At 48.2% G+C, this 16,121-nt stretch overlaps 1 protein-coding gene and 2 long non-coding RNA genes across 19 annotated transcripts in view; 2 read left to right on the top strand and 1 right to left on the bottom strand.

The window, feature by feature from the left end:
• The window catches only part of TPM3 (tropomyosin 3), a gene marked incomplete at its 3' end in the record, with an annotated part of 74,251 nt that overhangs the window by 47,151 nt on the left and 10,979 nt on the right, over positions 1–16,121 (top strand). For 4 of the 17 annotated variants that reach the window (XR_013834052.1, XM_079958412.1, XM_079958401.1 and 1 more), the window contains 5 exons: positions 228–298; positions 7,053–7,128; positions 9,568–9,630; positions 9,997–10,066; positions 15,849–15,927. Coding sequence is in view for 16 of the 17 variants with exons in the window: in XM_079958412.1 (XP_079814538.1) it covers positions 228–298; positions 7,053–7,128; positions 9,568–9,630; positions 9,997–10,066; positions 15,849–15,927 (359 nt within the window). Of the gene's footprint in view, positions 1–227; positions 299–4,969; positions 5,046–7,052; positions 7,129–9,567; positions 9,631–9,996; positions 10,067–15,848; positions 15,932–16,121 lie in introns of those variants that run through there. The other 13 variants (XM_079958413.1, XM_079958406.1, XM_079958416.1 and 10 more) reach the window with 5 other exon arrangements.
• The window catches only part of LOC307205880, a 55,248-nt gene that overhangs the window by 34,831 nt on the left and 4,296 nt on the right, over positions 1–16,121 (bottom strand). The window contains exon 2 of the long non-coding RNA XR_013834149.1: positions 972–4,612. This is a non-coding gene — a long non-coding RNA (uncharacterized lncRNA). The remainder of the gene's footprint in view (positions 1–971; positions 4,613–16,121) is intronic.
• LOC307205868 lies at positions 7,145–7,891 on the top strand. The gene is made up of 2 exons (XR_013834137.1): positions 7,145–7,309; positions 7,455–7,891. It is a non-coding gene; the product is annotated as an uncharacterized lncRNA (long non-coding RNA).

The following is a 16,121-nucleotide window of genomic DNA, read 5'->3' as shown; positions in this document are numbered from 1 at the left end:
GGTCCCAGGGCAGGTTGCAGTAATATGAAATACAGCATTAAAAACCGTTTAAAATAGCTAGAGTTCATAGGCCAATTTACAGAGGCATATCTTCAGTGTACGATGATAAGCTGTGCAGTGAAGGTACCAGGCACACCTCTTTAGGGAGAGGAAATCCACAATTCATGGCGAAGGGCAGGTAGCAAATCCAATTGACAATAATTTCTTCTTCCTCCTTCTCCTCCCAGGTTGCCCGGAAATTGGTCATCATTGAAGGTGATCTGGAGCGTACAGAGGAGAGAGCTGAGCTGGCAGAGTCGTGAGTGTTTTCTTCTTCTCTCTCACTCTCTCTCTCTCTCTTTCTCTCTTTGCATGAGGCACCCTGCTGCATGGAAGCTTTTAACATGAGCGAGCTCACCTTAAAACACCCTGTTAGGCAAGGCCCAGAGTGTGGGGTGAAGGTTAGAGGCAGCCTCTGCTGGCTAGAAGGAATTGTGGGTCTCCACTTTCCCATTTTTTCTCTCTTTTTAGTGGGAGATCCTAACTGGGTTTTTTGGCAGGGGGTATGGTGTACAGACCAGTGGCTTTTTTTTTTTAAACATCTGTGGATTCTTTCCTGTGTAGACAGGTGAGCATCTGTTAGTCCCTCTACAGGGTGGTACTTAGGTTGATGGAGTTAGGCCTTCATTGTGGCCACATTCACACCATATATTGAAAACAGGCCCATACCACTTTAAGCGGTCATGGCTTCCTCCAAAAGAATTCCAGGAGCTGAGCATTGTTAGGAGACCTCTGTGTTCTTTGTGGAGAGCTACAGTTCCCAGATGGGACGTAGGTGGCGCCGTGGGTTAAACCACAGAGCCTAGGACTTGCCGATCAGTAGGTTGGCGGTTTGAATCCCTGCGAGGGAGTGAGCTCCCGTTGCTCAGTCCCAGCTCCTGCCATCCTAGCAGTTCAAAAGTACGTCAAAGTGCAAGTAGATAAATAGGTACCACTCCAGCGGGAAGGTAAACTGCGTTTCCTTGCACTGTTCTGGTTCGCCAGAAGCGGCTTAGTCATGCTGGCCACATGACCCAGAAGCTGTACGCCGGCTCCCTCGGCCAGTAAAGCGAGATGAGTGCCTCAACCCCAGAGTCGGGCATGACTAGACCTAATGGTCAGGGGTCCCTTTACCTTTACCTTTACAGTTCCCAGAGTTCCCTGAGAAGAGGGATTGATTGTTAAACCATTCTGGAAATTGTAGCTCTGTGAGGGGAATGGGGAGGGTGGTTATTCTCCTAACAACTCCCAGGACCCTTAACAGTCATGGCTTTCCTCTGCAAAACCCTGGAAACTATCGTATGTTAAGTGTACAAAGGGTTGTTAGGAGAGTTCCCCCACCCGCCCGCCCCCCCGAGCTACAATTCCCAAAGTGGTTTAGCAGTCAATCCCTCTTCCCAGGGAACTCTGGGAAATAATAGCTCTGGCTGGGCCATAGGGATCTCCTAAGAATTCTCAGCACCCTTATAATAATAATAATTTATTATTTGTACCCTGCCCATCTGGCTGGGTTTCCTCAGCCACTCTGGGCAGCTTCCAACAGAGATTAAAAATACATTAAAACACCAGTCATTAAAAACGTCCCTAAACAGGGCTGCCTCCAGGTGTCTTCTAAACATCAGGTAGTTGTTTATCTCTTTGACATCTGATGGGAGGGTGTTCCACAGGGTGGGCGCCACTACCGAGAAGGCCCTTTGCCTGGTTCCCTGTAACTTGGCTTCTCACAGTGAGGGAACCGCCAGAAGGCCGTCGGCGCTGGATCTCAGTGTCCGGGTGGAACAATGGGGGTAGAGACGCTCCTTCAGGTATACCTTATCAAATGACAGCTCCCAGAATCCTTTGGGGGAAGCCCCGAGTGTTCAGAGTGCTCAAAGTGGTATCGTAGCACTTTCAGTGTGTAGCGTGATTGTGGCCTGTGTTAGGAAAAAGTGGAACAAAGGTGATTTCATCATATTGGTGTGAGATACACATTCTGGCTCACAGTGAGATTAAAAAAGGGAATAACAATAATTTAAAAGCACCTTGGTGTCAGTCATGTCAGGCGCCATACCCAAGATCAGCACAGAAGCACCAAAAATCCAGCAGCAAATACAGAACGCCAGACAGATTTCCCGCAGCAGGACATTCCAGTGTCGGGTCACAATAACGGGCCTTGTTCCCCCCCCCTCCTGCACATATCTCTGAAACAGGTGAGATTTGTGACGAGCCCACCCCCTGGTCCACTTGTTTTTGGGGTTCATTCATTGTATTCGAACACGGCTGGGCCACCCTGTTACAGTCTTCCAGATGTGTGTCTGGGGCTCCATCTCATCTGCTTCACATCTGGGGTGCTGATGTGATGGATGGAGTGGGGGGGCTAAGAGGAGGAAACGAGACAGTCTGCAAAAAATGCCAAGCAAGCTTCTAGGTCCTGGAAAGGCCACATTTGGGCAAAAAACACACATTGTGATACTCCCTGCCCCCAACAAGAGTTTTGCCCCTTGCCAAAAATGAGCGAATCTTCCGCAGCTGCCTGATAAGGACAGGCCTGTCGTTTTTGCAAGACGGCTGAAATATGTTCCCTGCAAGTGCTATTAATGCCATATGTTGTTTTCCTTTGTCCCACAGTCCTTTAAAAAATATTAATTGGGAGCCTGAGATCCCACTTCACAAGTTAGCTTCGGAGAGAATGTTGTTGGGGTAACTGGAAACCATTTATTTCAGAACTTGTGCTCTGCCTATCTGTGAGGTGAAGTTCCCACCAGTAGATTTTCCCCTCTAAAATATAAACACACTGGCTGCACATCTAATGCCGTAAGACGGTATCTGCGACTAGTTTCCGTTGTTTCTTCTCACAGAAAGCTGTGTTTCTACGTCCCCATTTGCACCGCGCATTTAAAGCTCTTGAAGCAGCCCTGACTTCCCTCAAAGAATTCTGGGAACTCTAGTTGGTTAAGGGTGCCGAGCGTCGTTGCCCCTCGCAATTCCCAGAATTCCCTGGGAGGAAGAGGGATTGAACGCTAAACCTCTCTGGGAATTGTAACTCTGTGAATTGGGGAGGGGTGTCTCTTAACAACTCTCCACACCCTTAACAAAACTACAGCTCCCTGAATCCTCTCCCAATTCCTGGCACCTTTTGCTGAACTAGAATTTCCAGCATCCTTTTATTGGGCTGAACTGTTTTACCAGTGGCGTTGCTGTGAAAACTGACGCTAGTTTGCCATATAGACGTGCACTCAGGGCTACACTCACTAAGTGTTGCACGCTTGTGCTTGTTGTGTGTAGATCTCTTGCACAGGGCCTGCACACCAGCCCTCACCTCCTTTTCCTCACTGCCACCCCCGGCCCACCCTCTCACTGTGGTGCTCACATCTTCGTTGCCGTGGGCCAGCCGCTCTGCCTTTCTCTCCTTCATGACTACAATTATGCAGAAGATCTTTCCCAGCTTCCCCATGTGGTTCCTGGAAGCAGGAGTGGGGAGGCTGTCCTCTGGGAGAGTGTCTCATCTTTATGGTTGAGCCCATCACCATCGCCCTTCTCCAGCTGTGGAGCATGAGAAGCAGATGGGGTGGAGACGCATGGCTCGGCAGCATGCTCAGGGGATGGAAACAGCCTCCCCACGGAGCTAAAATGGGCTTCTGCATCTAGGTGGGCGGCCCTGTGGCCCAGATGTTGTCAGGCTCCTCCGCCTTCCATCATCCCAGGCCATTGGGCCATGCTGGCTGGCTGCTGATGGGAGTTGTACTCCAGCAACATCAGGAGGACTACAATTCTATCCCCAGCCCCCTGCAAAAAAAACTGCTCTACATTGTGAGCTTTTCATTAACTCCTGTTCAATTCCTGGCTGGAAATTATCCCCTCTCAGTTGGGACTGTGTGTATCCCACCTGAAAAAAAAAAAAAAAAACCAACCACATAAAACTGCAAAATGCGAAACTATCTGAATTTGAAACCACATGCAACCCCCCCAAAAAAAACACACACACCAAGGTAGAGTGTGTTTTTTTTCTTGTGCCAAATGTCTGCATTTTGCCAGCTGTGCAGGCTCCATACAGCCTTGTCTGAAACACAAGGGAATATTATTTTGGGTGCTCTTGTGACACCCCAAGCGTCATCACTTCCCCCTCTTACCCCTGAGTTTCTCTGCAGCCTTAAGGGAAATAGGTTTTAATATTTAAGTTTTTTCGCCCCTGTTGTGGCCTGGTAAGAACCGGCCTGCGCTCTCGCAGACTCCCTTGGCATGCACAGTCCCTGTCATTGGAAGGGAAAAGAGGGCTATTTGGGGCCCTGCGATTAGGGCCTGCCTTATTAATAATAATAATAAAATAAAAAATATACCCACCCATCTGGCTGTGTTTGAGCCAGTTGCCCTCCTCCCTTTCAGCAGCTGGCAGCTATCTTGTTCGCAGTCCCCTCACACAGAATCACTCCTTGCGCAGGAGCATAGCTGTCAACCTTCCCTTTTTTTGCGGGAAATTCCCTTATTCCAGCACCATTTCCCGCTGCTTCCTGCTGCTATCCTGGATTGTTAGATATCCCATAGACTGTCCCCGGGACAGGTGAGGCCGCTGGTCCCTTATTTTCAAATCTGAAAGTTGACAGCTATGCGCAGGAACCTCAACTGACACTCGGAGGGCTGTCTGTGGAGGCGGCCAGGGTGCAACCCTATAAGCTCTCTTCACCGTCACACTTCTGGGCCTGGTCTAACAGGTCTTCTCAGGAAACATTCCCTGCCTGGCATGAGGCCTGTAGAATTGTGCCATCTCTCTCTCCCCCTTTGTAAAACCTCTTTCCTTACCCCGCCAAGCCTGCATGTTGTGACAGACTTTTTTTTTCTTCTCCCCCCCCCTTTTTATGGCTCTGCTTTGTGTGTGTGTGTGTGTCCTTTCCGTTGCTGCTCCTTTTGCCCCCAACCCAACCCAACACCCCGTCCGAACTTGTGCCTGCCGACGCGGTCCTGCCTTTCTAAACAGCCGTTGCCGGGACTTGGATGAGCAGATCCGGTTGATGGACCAAAACTTGAAGTTCCTTGCTCAGGCTGAAGAAAAGGTACTAACCCTTCCGGCCCCCCCCCTCCCAACCTCCGGCTCCATCGAACGCCCGTGCTGCTCCCCATTTCTTTCCCCCTGAAAAGAAAAGAAAAGAAGAAAGCTCCTTCGAGCGCATTTCTCCTCTCGCTTCCTCAATACGCTTTGCTTGCTCTCTCTGTATTTTCTCTCTCTGTCTCTGACTTCAACTGGCTTCATTTTACTTTTCCTGCCGAGCAGGTTGCGGCTGCTGGGGCCCTGCTCCGTGGCACAGCGGCTTCCTTCAGGATGGCAATGAGGCCTAATGGATTCCAGGTCAAGGTTTCCACCCTGGACCCAGAGCCTACCAGGCAGCTTTTTGCGGCAGCTTGCAGGCTATGTAGTCGTGCTTGTGTGCTTGTGTGTTTGTGTGTGTGTGTGTGTGTGTGTGTGTGTGTATGCAAAAATCCCCGTTGTGCTAATGCTCCTGACGTTTTATTTACTGAACTTATTAGTCAGTAATACAGTGGTACCTCTGGATGCGAACTGGATCCGTTCCGGAGCCCCATTTGCATCCTGAGTAGAACGTAACATGGGACTGCGCGTGCACGGGTTGCGTTTTGCCGCTTCTGTGCATGCACGTGACATCATTTTGAGCGTCTGTGCTTGCGCGAGCGGTGAAACCCGAAAGTAACACTTAAGTTACTTCCGGGTCGCCGCGGAGTGTAACCTGAAAAAGCTCAACCTGAAGCATAGTTAACCCAAGGTAGGATTGTAATCTTCTACTGAACTTATTAGTTGCTTAAAAAAGAAAAAGTAACTCAAAGTATCTTAGAATGAACACATACATGAAAACCAGCATTAAAAAATCTGTAGAAAAATCTAAAACATATTCATGCTGGTTTTTTTTAAAAGGCAAGATTTAAAATACCTCACATGCCCAAGGAAGCCACAGATAGTTAAAAGCCAGAGGCCTGGTAGAAAACAAACATTTTGGAAGGTGCCCAGAGCTATTCAGTTGATGGTGCCAGTCGAGCCTCTCAGGAGAGAGCGTTCCGCAAGCAGGGAGCCACCACTGAAAAGTCCCTGTTCTCGTGTTGCCATCCTCCGGACCTCCTGGTGGGGGTGAGAGCATGGAAAAGAGCCTCAGGTGGCCCCAGGGGTTGTGGACAATGGGTGTTGTAGTGCCAATTCATTCCATTCAATAATTTGTTATGTTTCTATGCCAATTTTCACTCACACGAGTCACAAAGTGGCTCACAAACAATAACAACATTAGACTGTCACAATTGTAGAATAATTAACGAATCATCAGTCAATGATTTCTGGACATCATGGACGATAGGTATTGTAGGCCCAATGACTGGCCACTCCTTCTTTTTAAAAAAGGCTTTACAGTGGATGCTCGGGTTGCGAATGTGATCTGTGCGGGAGGCACATTCGCAACCCACAGCGCCGCGTCTGTGCACGCGCGGGTCGCGATTCAGCGCTTCTGTACATGTGCAAAGCACAATTTAGCACTTCTGCACATGCACAAGCGCCGGAAGTAACCTGTTCCGGTACTTCCGGGTTTCGGCGCGTCCGTAACCCGAAAACGCGCGACCTGAAGCGTCTTGAACCTGAGGTATGACTGTATTGGTCAGAGGCAGCACATTAAAATGTGCCCAAATATGAACTGGAAACTGGCACAGATGTAGCAAACAAAACTCTAGAGCAGTTCAGACGGTACAAAGTGCAGTCGCCAGACTTCAAGCCTATAATACACACACACGCAGAATTCCTACATGACCCGATTTACAGAGCCTGCAAGGTGTTGTCTTTGGCCGGTGCCTAGGTCCTCAAAACCTTTTGTCTCCCGTGGACGGGGAGCCATTGTTGGCCTTGTTAGGCCCATCTCCTGAAGTCCCTTCGATCCATGGATTCACTCTTTTCTCTTTCTCTCCTGTCCTCCTTTTTCTCCCTTTCCCATCCATTATTTCTCTCTCTCTCTCTCTCTCTCTGGCTTCCTCTCTTACTCCCTTCCCTGCCCTCCTCGGCAAACACACTGCAGCAAATGTTCGGAGCTGGAAGAGGAGCTGAAGAATGTCACCAACAACCTCAAGTCCCTTGAGGCTCAGGCTGAGAAGGTAGGGCTGGTGGCCATTCTCCTCCCCACTGTGGCCGGAGGAATAGCCTTTCCCTCCCACCCGCCCCCTGATAATGCTTCCGTGTTTACTCAGTTGAAACCTGGAAAGTATACAATGAAGACGTCAGGAGGCCCTGTATAGAATCGTAGAATTGAAAGGGGGGGACCCCAAGGGTCATCTAGTCCAGTGTTTCCCAGCCTTGGGCCTCCAGCTGTTTTTGGACTACAACTCCCATCATCCCTAGCTAGCAAGACCAGTGGTCAGGGATGATGGGAATTGTAGTTCAAAAACAGCTGGAGGCCCAAGGTTGGGAAACACTGATCTAGTCAAACCCCCTGCAATCACACCTGAAGCATCCATGACACATGACCATCTGGGCTTGTACATGAGCCATTGGCCTGATCCAGCAGGGGCCAGTTAAAAACTAAAACACTCACTCTATGGAAATTCCTTACTTTTAAAGATAAGCCATTTACAGTTCAAAGTCTCCTCGATTCACTAGTAACACCAGCTATCTCTTGTGAGGAATAATATACAGTGGTACCTCGGGTTAAGTACTTAATCCGTTCCGGAGGTCCATTCTTAACCTGAAGCTGTTCTTAAGCTGAAGCAGCACTTTATCTAATGGGGCCTTCCACTGCCGCCGCGCCGCCGGAGCACGATTTCTGTTCTCATCCTGAAGCAAAGTTCTTAACCTGAAGCACTATTTCTGGGTTAGCGGAGTCTGTAACCTGAAGCGTATGTAACCTGAGGTACCACTGTGTTTACTTCGTAGGGAGAGCTGGTGGTTCAAACTGGGCAGCCATCTGTGGGGTACACAGCAAGGCAGAATCTCTCCTTTTCTGACTCAAGAGCAATGATCAGCTCTCCTGCTGGAAGGATATTAGATAAAGAAAGCTGCATCAGGTGTCTCAAGGTCCCTCCAGCAGGGATAAGGTCCCTGCAATGGTCACTTTTCCATGGTGGCGTTTAAAATAACTTTGTACAAAGACACAACTTTAAAATGGCTTGAAGCCCTGAAAAAAACAAAACTAAACTAAAACCCTCGCAAGCGGTGGCAGGAAGCCCTTGGCAATATTGCTGTTCGTATGCTTGCTGCTGAAACGAATGGCAAGCAGGCACCCCATTAAAATGTCTCTGGGGGCTCCTCCTGAGAAAGCCTTGTTCTAGTAACCCGTCTGCCCGAGCCCAGGGCAGGATGTACAGAGCAGCTCCTTCGGGAGCCAGGAGGCAGAGAAGCATCGGCAGCGGAAGGCGTTGCTCGCAGAACGGTCTTGGGTTTGATCCCCAGCTCCTCCAGTTAAAGGATGTGGTGGGGCGGTGACCCTAGGGAGCTGCTGCCACTTGAGTAGAGATGATACTGGGCTGGTGGGGACAAGAGTTCTGGCTATAAGGCAGCTCCCTGTGTTCTGGAATCGAGGCATGTGGCTCTTTTTTGGGGGGGAAGGGGGTGTATTATTAAGCTATTGCTCTTATTTTTATTTTATATACTGTGATCTTTTTATGTGAACTGCCGTTAGACCTCTGGGTATAGGGCGGTGTATATAAATTCAATCAATAATAATAATAATAATAATAATATATTATTATTTATACCCCACCCATCTGGCTGAGTTTCCCCAACCACTCTGGGCAGCTCCAGATTAAAGATTAAGATAGCTGCTTATTTCCTTCACATCTGATGGGAGGGTATTCCACAGTGTGGGTGCCACTACTGAGAAGGCCCTCTGCCTGACGGGAGTTGTAGTGTAGTAATGTCTGGAAGGGCGCACAGATTTTTCACTTAGCTCTGGTACAACTTGTTTTTTCTAGCCTCTCCTCTTGTAAATGGAACGAACAAATCGCTTCCTGTAAAATATACTTGTTAATATTTAACAAAGCAGTTTCATGTGTAAAGACAAATAGACTGGGTTAAAAAACCTCTGCTTTAAAGAACACGACCCTTTTGGCATTAGTATTCTATCTAGGCATGTCTTGGCTAACGATAAACGGAAGATGTGTGTCCCTGGAAGCCCTTGGGGGTGCAAGGAGAATAAAAACCCTGTCTCAGGACTGCTCTCCTCCCCTCCCTCTCTTAAGAGCTGGAGGCATCTTTCTATCCTTACCCCTACTTACCCTCACAACAACCTTGTGGGGTAGGGCAGGCTGAGAGCCAGCGGCTGACCCAAGCTCTCCCAGTAAGCTTAGTGGCCAAGCTGGGACTGAAGGCCTGGTTTCCCTCCCAGAATGAAGGCAACACTCTTAACAACTGTACCACGTTGGCTGTCGTTTCCATTCTGCCTTCGCCCTCTCTATGGCAGGGGAAGGTCTGTTTCTTTAAGTTTTCCATTAAACTTAAAGAAAGCTGTTGAGAGTTGGGATCTGGCCTTTGCAGTGGGGTGCTTGTAGTGAGTCGCCTTGCTATGTTTGGACCCTGAGTTGTGTCTTCTCTCCCCCCAGTACTCTCAAAAAGAGGATAAATATGAAGAGGAGATCAAGATCTTGACCGACAAACTCAAGGAGGTGAGCTATGCCTTATGCGAAGGGTCAAGGTGGGTGGGTGTCCTTTCTTGGGCTGCTCCTTGGCAACATGGGGCAAAATGTTGCTGAACTACAACTCCCATCATCCCTGGCCATCAGCCTTGCTGGCCGGGGCTGATGGGAATTGTAGTCCCAACAACACCACACTGTCTGCCTTTGTAATAGACTTGACTAGTATCCCCGGAGGCATGGCACATTGGGAAGAGTTTGGACATAATCAATATGCAGCCCTGCTTGTAATATAAACCCCGCTCCCCCCCGCCAGGGGACAGACCAATGGAGGCGGGAGATCGAATAGATCAGACCTCCCCTTTCTTGATTGACAGTGATTCTTTCTCCCTTTCCCAGGCTGAGACCCGTGCCGAGTTTGCTGAGCGGTCAGTAGCCAAGCTGGAGAAGACCATTGATGACTTGGAAGGTAGGTGTGGGCAGGAAGGTGGTGCAGTTGGATAGGGAGAATCCAGCTAAACGGGAGCTTCTTCCTTGATAACGGCACATAGTATGCCGTGATTTTATTTTGCCACCCTGGTGACTGGTTGTTGCAGATTCTTAACTCCCATCAGCCCCTGCTGGTGCTGGTCAAGGGGATGTTGGGAGTTGTAGGCCAGTGACATCGTATCAGCAGCAGGGTTAGCAACCCTCTGCCTTTATTTCTCTCTCTTTTACCTTGACGTCAGGTCTGGTGTTTTGTACCTGTACACGCAGCTCTTGATTATTCTGGTCCTGTGTCTAGGAGCCCTAGAAACAGAATACGTTTGTGTGTCAGTAGAATACGTGGCCTGTCTGTCTGTCTGTCTGTCTGCAGTGCAGTGTGGACTTTGAAAACTGCTTGGGGTGAGGCTAGGGGGAGTTAAGACCCCCTTCGACCCTGCTTTTTGTTTTGTTTGCCCCCCAGTGGTCTCTGCTTCTTGAAGGCCGGAGGGAGCCTAAGCCCAGCATTCTCCATCCTTGAGCCCCCAATATGATGTCGGACTACAACTCCCATCAGCCCCAGCTGGCATTGTCCCAGTGGTTGGGTAATGGGAGATGTAGTCCAAGCAACCTTAAGCCATCATTTACCTTTCCCCCTCTGCTCCCCCATTTGTCCATTCTGGCAACTTCATTGTTTTTAAAGCCTTGTTCCCCACTCCAAGGTGGATGCATGAAATTGACCTTAAGGGTCTCTTTCCTGGTACATTTTGCACCTAGCTTGAGACAAGGCTTTTCCAAACTTACGGACTCGTTGACCCCCTTTGCCAGCTTCTAAAAGTGCCATCGACTGTGACTCCAAATCCTTAGGAATGTAAATGAAAGGAAGTCAAGGAACATCAGTATAAAATCATCACTTGTTAATCATCCATCACCATTACCAGGAATCATAAAATGTAAAAAAAAAAAAAGCAAGAATCTTACTCGGTGCAAAGGTTCTTCATTGGCAAAGGGAGTTGCACTCTGTACATGCCCCCGGGCTCTTTATTGCTGAGGCCCTTGGTCCTATCTTGAAAAGCAGTCCTTTCTGAATTGCCTTGATTTTACAATTGGGGGTATCGCGGCTGAGCTGCGGCCTAAGTAACATCTAGGCAGCCCTCCTTGCAGTAGAGCAGACATAGGCAAACTCTGGCCCTCTAGATGTTTTGGGACTACAATTCCCATCATCCCTGACCACTGGTCCTGCTAGCTAGGGATGATGGGAATTGTAGTCCCAAACATCTGGAGGGCCAGAGTTTGCCTATGCCTGCAGTAGAGGTTAGCAGCTAGAAGCCCCTGGGGCCTTGTCTAGCCTTCCCCTCCCTGGTGGATGATTTGTCGACTACCGCCAACCCAGAAGCAATGCACTTTGGACAGCATTTATTGGGGGTAGGGTGAGGGTTTGCCCCCCCCCATTCCACTCCTTGGAAGCCCACACAGAAAACCAGCTGTGTCTGAAATGTCTCCTGGAATTACCTGTAGCTGGATCGCTTTTAAAAGATCAGGCGAAAGTTAACTCGGCTCTGTGCTGATAAGGGAAGTGGAAATATGTTTGTTCACCACAGGCCCGGCCCCATCTAAGAGTACCTTTGCAACACTGGAGATCCAGAGGGTGTTCACCTGCCCACTCTCACTGTTCAATCTGCTAGGAGTGAACAGGTGCGGCCGTGTTTCCAAGAGCTCTTTCCTGCCCAAGGGCGTCATCCTTTAGACTTTGGGGAGAAACAAAGAGCCCTCCTTTATTTCAATTATGCTCTCAAAAAAAAAACCAGTGGGTGTTCGTCAGGAAAAAGCATGCAGGTGAAAAACCTCCATGGGTGAAATTAAACCTGCGGGGGCCCTATTTTGACCTGCAAGGCCATTTCTCTCTCTCTCCGCCCCCCCAGTCCTGCACACCAGATGTCGAATGCATTTGCAGTTGTTCCTGTGGAAACAGGATCCGCCTTTCAAAAGCGGTGGCAAATGCAAGCTTTTCCCCAGGTTGCTTCCGATCCCTGCTGCGAGCCCCGCTTTCGGCAGGGAAAGGCATGCCAAATTCTTCCTTTGCAGCCCTGGCTTTACTAGAAAGGAAGGGAGTCGGAGACGTGCTTTTGTGTGCTCCTGATTCTAAGACATGACTGAAGGCGATTGACCGGTTGGGTGACTCCACCTCCCTGCCAAACATGGCCCACGGAGAGTAGGCCAGTTCTGGATCTGGCTAGCAGAGGGTGGTCCACTTTTCCAACTCTTTCTTAACCTTTGAAACATCTTTTTTTATATAAAAAAGAGAATAGGTTCTTAAGTGTTTTAAACTCCCAAATGTTTTCTGGGCAGCTTGTAAGTAGATACAGTGAGGGGGGGGGAGTATTTGATCGCCTGCTAAATTTGCCTGTTTGCCGTCTGACGAAGAAATGACCAGTCCCTAATTTTAATGGTAGGTTTATTGTAGCTGCGAGAGACAGAATAACAACAGGAAAACCAACAGAAGACAGAAGTTAGGGTTTATCTGGTTAACTTTTAGATAAACTTTTGTCTTCTGGGTTTCTGGGGTTTTCCTGTTGTTATTCTCACAGCTACAATAAACCTACCATTAAAATTATGGACTGTTCATTTCTTCGTCAGAGGGCAAACGGGCAAATTTAGCAGGGGATCAAATACTTCCCCCCCACCTCACTGTATAATCAACCCAAGCACAACATAAATACAAAATAAAAGCTGAGGATGTTAATTGGAAGGGAACTTGACTAGCCCCTGTCCCCTCTGCAGCCCTCTGTGACTTCTCCCAAGCCTCTATGGAAGATGTGAGGGACTTCCTGAAGGATATGGGGTGTGTGTGTGTGTCCCAGGGTGTGTGTTTTCAAGGACGGAAAGTGTTCCTTCCATTAACTCGGGATAATTTAGCAAGCCAAGCCTGTATCTCCAGCGGAATTCCAAGAGTATCCATTTCTTCTCCCGTTCCATTTCGCAAAAAGTCTGTAAAATCACTCCTCTGCCCAGATTTGAAATCTGAATTGCAAGATGTGGCTCAGATAGCTTGCTTTGCCTTGTCATTCTTGTCTGTCGTCAGAGGGGCGGACTTTGGTAATATGGGTACCCTGAGTGAGGGCAGAGTTTGGCACCTTGCCCCATATATTATTTTAAAATTTTCCATTTTTAAAAAATTATTGTTTTGCACCCTCTCAACTAGGCATCCTGCGCCGTGAAACAGCTCCACCCTAAATCCAGTACTGGTATCATAGTGTGTTTTTTCCTCTTACTTTTTTTTTAAAAAAAAATTCTTTCACTTCTTTGTTCGTCGAGCTGTTTGTGAGCTCATGGCCCCAATGTAAAGAAACTGATATGCAACTGGCACTCAAAAGCCCAAGTCAAGACACAATTGCAGTAGTTTGTGGCGTGACCCACAGGTCATAAGAGTCAACTTTCAGAAAAGGCCAAATAGCGACTCAGGAAACTCTTAGCAGTTGACTGGATGTTTCAGTGTCGGTTCTTTCTTAAAAGCTCAATAAGTGATACTTTCCCAGTATTTGTCGACTGCTCACTTAAGATTAGCAAGCCGTCTCTGGCAGAGCTTAACTTCTGGGGAATCTCAACTCATGGCACTACACCCTACATAATGCCATAGGGCAGTGACCCCAAAATGGGGCAACCGGGGCACATTCTGCGGTGGCCCCTCTTCTGTGGCATCACTTCTCCCCTTGCAAAATCTGAGTGGCTGGGGAAACCCGGATGGGTGGGGCATAAATAATAATAATAATAATTATTATTATTATTATTATTATTTACAACAACAACAAACCCACACAGCACAAAATTGTTACTGTTGTTCTGAAGGATGCTCAGTCTAAGCAGCTGATGACAGGCTGCCCATAACTCTGGACCCTATTATGCTCTTGGAATAGAGTAACTTTTCTGTAGAGAGAAACAGCCTTGCAACAGAGCTTCAGGCTGCAAACGGCCCTGGGAACGGCAGTCAGGGCCCTGAAACGCTTTTGCGGGGCTACCATCTGAGGAAGTGTGTCAAAACAGGACCTTGCCCACAGCTTCCCCATTCCTGACATAAAGGCTTTTGCAAAAAAAATTATTTATAATTTTCGTTATTACCATTTCCAAAATCCCATTCACGTTCAAATATACAATTCCACCGTTAATATATTTCTTTTAATAAAAACATTCAGCGGCTTCCCTCCCCCCCCCCTCCCTGGTTGCTTTAATATTCCCACCATTCCTGCATATTATTATACATCCATTTAGATCACTTTCTCCCCTTATTCTTCCTTTATTATATATTATACCGTTGCATTTATCTTAATGCCACTAGCGTTTTCACTTTCACTCACTTTCAATCCGGTGACACTTCTAAATAAAGAAGCAGCTCATATTAACAACCCTTAGTGGGTGTTTTCTCCCCCCCCCCCCAAAGAAAGCCTCTAACGCCATTCACCAACTTCAAAAGATGCATCTCCTACTATTGTGTTCTTTTGTTTTATTTAAAATATATATTTCTTGCTTCTTACCATCTAGGTCTTACCGAAAAGAGTACATTGCAGGCACCAGCGCGATATCAATAGGCAGGGAGTTCCAAAGTGTAGGGGCTGCCATGTTAAAATACCAATTTGTTACAGATGCGGAACATGTATTAGGTGGCACCTGTAACAGTGCTAATTCCGCAGATCAAAGTGGTTGAGTGGACATACATGGGGGGGGGGAGGTGTTTCCACAGATCCCAAGCTGTTAAATAGTAACACCTTGAACTTGGACCAGCAGCAAATTGGCACCCAGTGCGGATCTCTGAGCACAGCAGCTATTATAGGCTGGCAAGGCCTCCCATCAGCAGTATTGCTGAAAGATTCTGCACTAACTGCAGCTTCTGGATCAAGCACCATCCATACACACACACACACACTCATACCTTGGATCTCAAATGCCTTGGCTCCCCAACAAATGAAAACCCAGAAGTGACTGTTCCGCTTTTCGAACATTCTTTTGGAAGCTGAACGTCCGACGGGGCTTCCGCGGCTTCCGATTGGCTGCAGGAGCTTCCTGAAGCCAATCAGAAGCCACATTTTGATTTCCGTACGTTTTGGAAGTCAAACGGACTTCCTGAACGGATTCCATTCAGCTTCCAAGATACGACTGTACAGTGGTACCTCGCAAGACGAATGCCTCATAAGACGAAAAACTCGCAAGACGAAAGAGTTTTTCGTTTTTTGAGTTGCTTCGCAAGACGAATTTCCCTATGGGCTTGCTTCGCAAGACGAAAACGTCTTGCAAGTTTGTTTCCTTTTTCTTAAAACCGTGCATTCAGGGGGTGCAGTTGCGACTTGACTTCGAGGAGCATCATAGCACGCGGTGTGGTAGCATTTTGAGGTTTTTGAAGACGGGTGATTTTTGAAGCTTTTCCAAAATCCGTGCTTCGTAAGACGAAAAAATCGCAAGACGAAAAAACTCGCAGAACGAATTAATTTCGTCTTGCGAGGTACCACTGTATAGTACATCACAGTAATCCAGTCTTGATGTAAACAGTGCATAAGCTACTCTGGCTAGATTTTCCTAGTGCAGGAATGGGTCCGTAGCTGTCAACGGTTTCTCTGTGATTGGTTTGTCCGTTTTCCTTGGCCACCATTGGGGATCCATTCTCTGCTATGTGTATATCTGACCTCGCTCTTTCCTCCTTCCCTCTGTAAATCCATCACTGGCTCCTCTTTCTTCTCCTCCTGACGGCCTAAACGACCTGCCTTCCCTCACTTCTCCTCATCCCCCTTTTCTTTAAATAGACGAGCTGTATGCCCAGAAACTGAAGTACAAAGCCATTAGCGAGGAACTGGACCACGCCCTCAATGACATGACTTCCATGTAAATACCGGCGCTTGGGCCTGTTGGGTGCGCGGGGTGGGGGCTTGTGTGTTCGCCTCCGCTTCAGCGTGCCTTGTGTGCTGTGGCAAACGCGGTACTAATGCTGCTCCAGCGGTTGGGTTAGGCTGTTCAGATGTCGCTGGACTCCCGACTCCTGCCGCCGCCGACCACTATGCATGCTGGCCGGGGCTGGC

Source organism: Podarcis cretensis, assembly GCF_951804945.1.
Source record: "Podarcis cretensis genome assembly, chromosome: 16".
Taxonomy (NCBI): Eukaryota; Metazoa; Chordata; class Lepidosauria; order Squamata; family Lacertidae; genus Podarcis; species Podarcis cretensis.
This window is presented reverse-complemented; position numbering and strand designations above follow the sequence as displayed.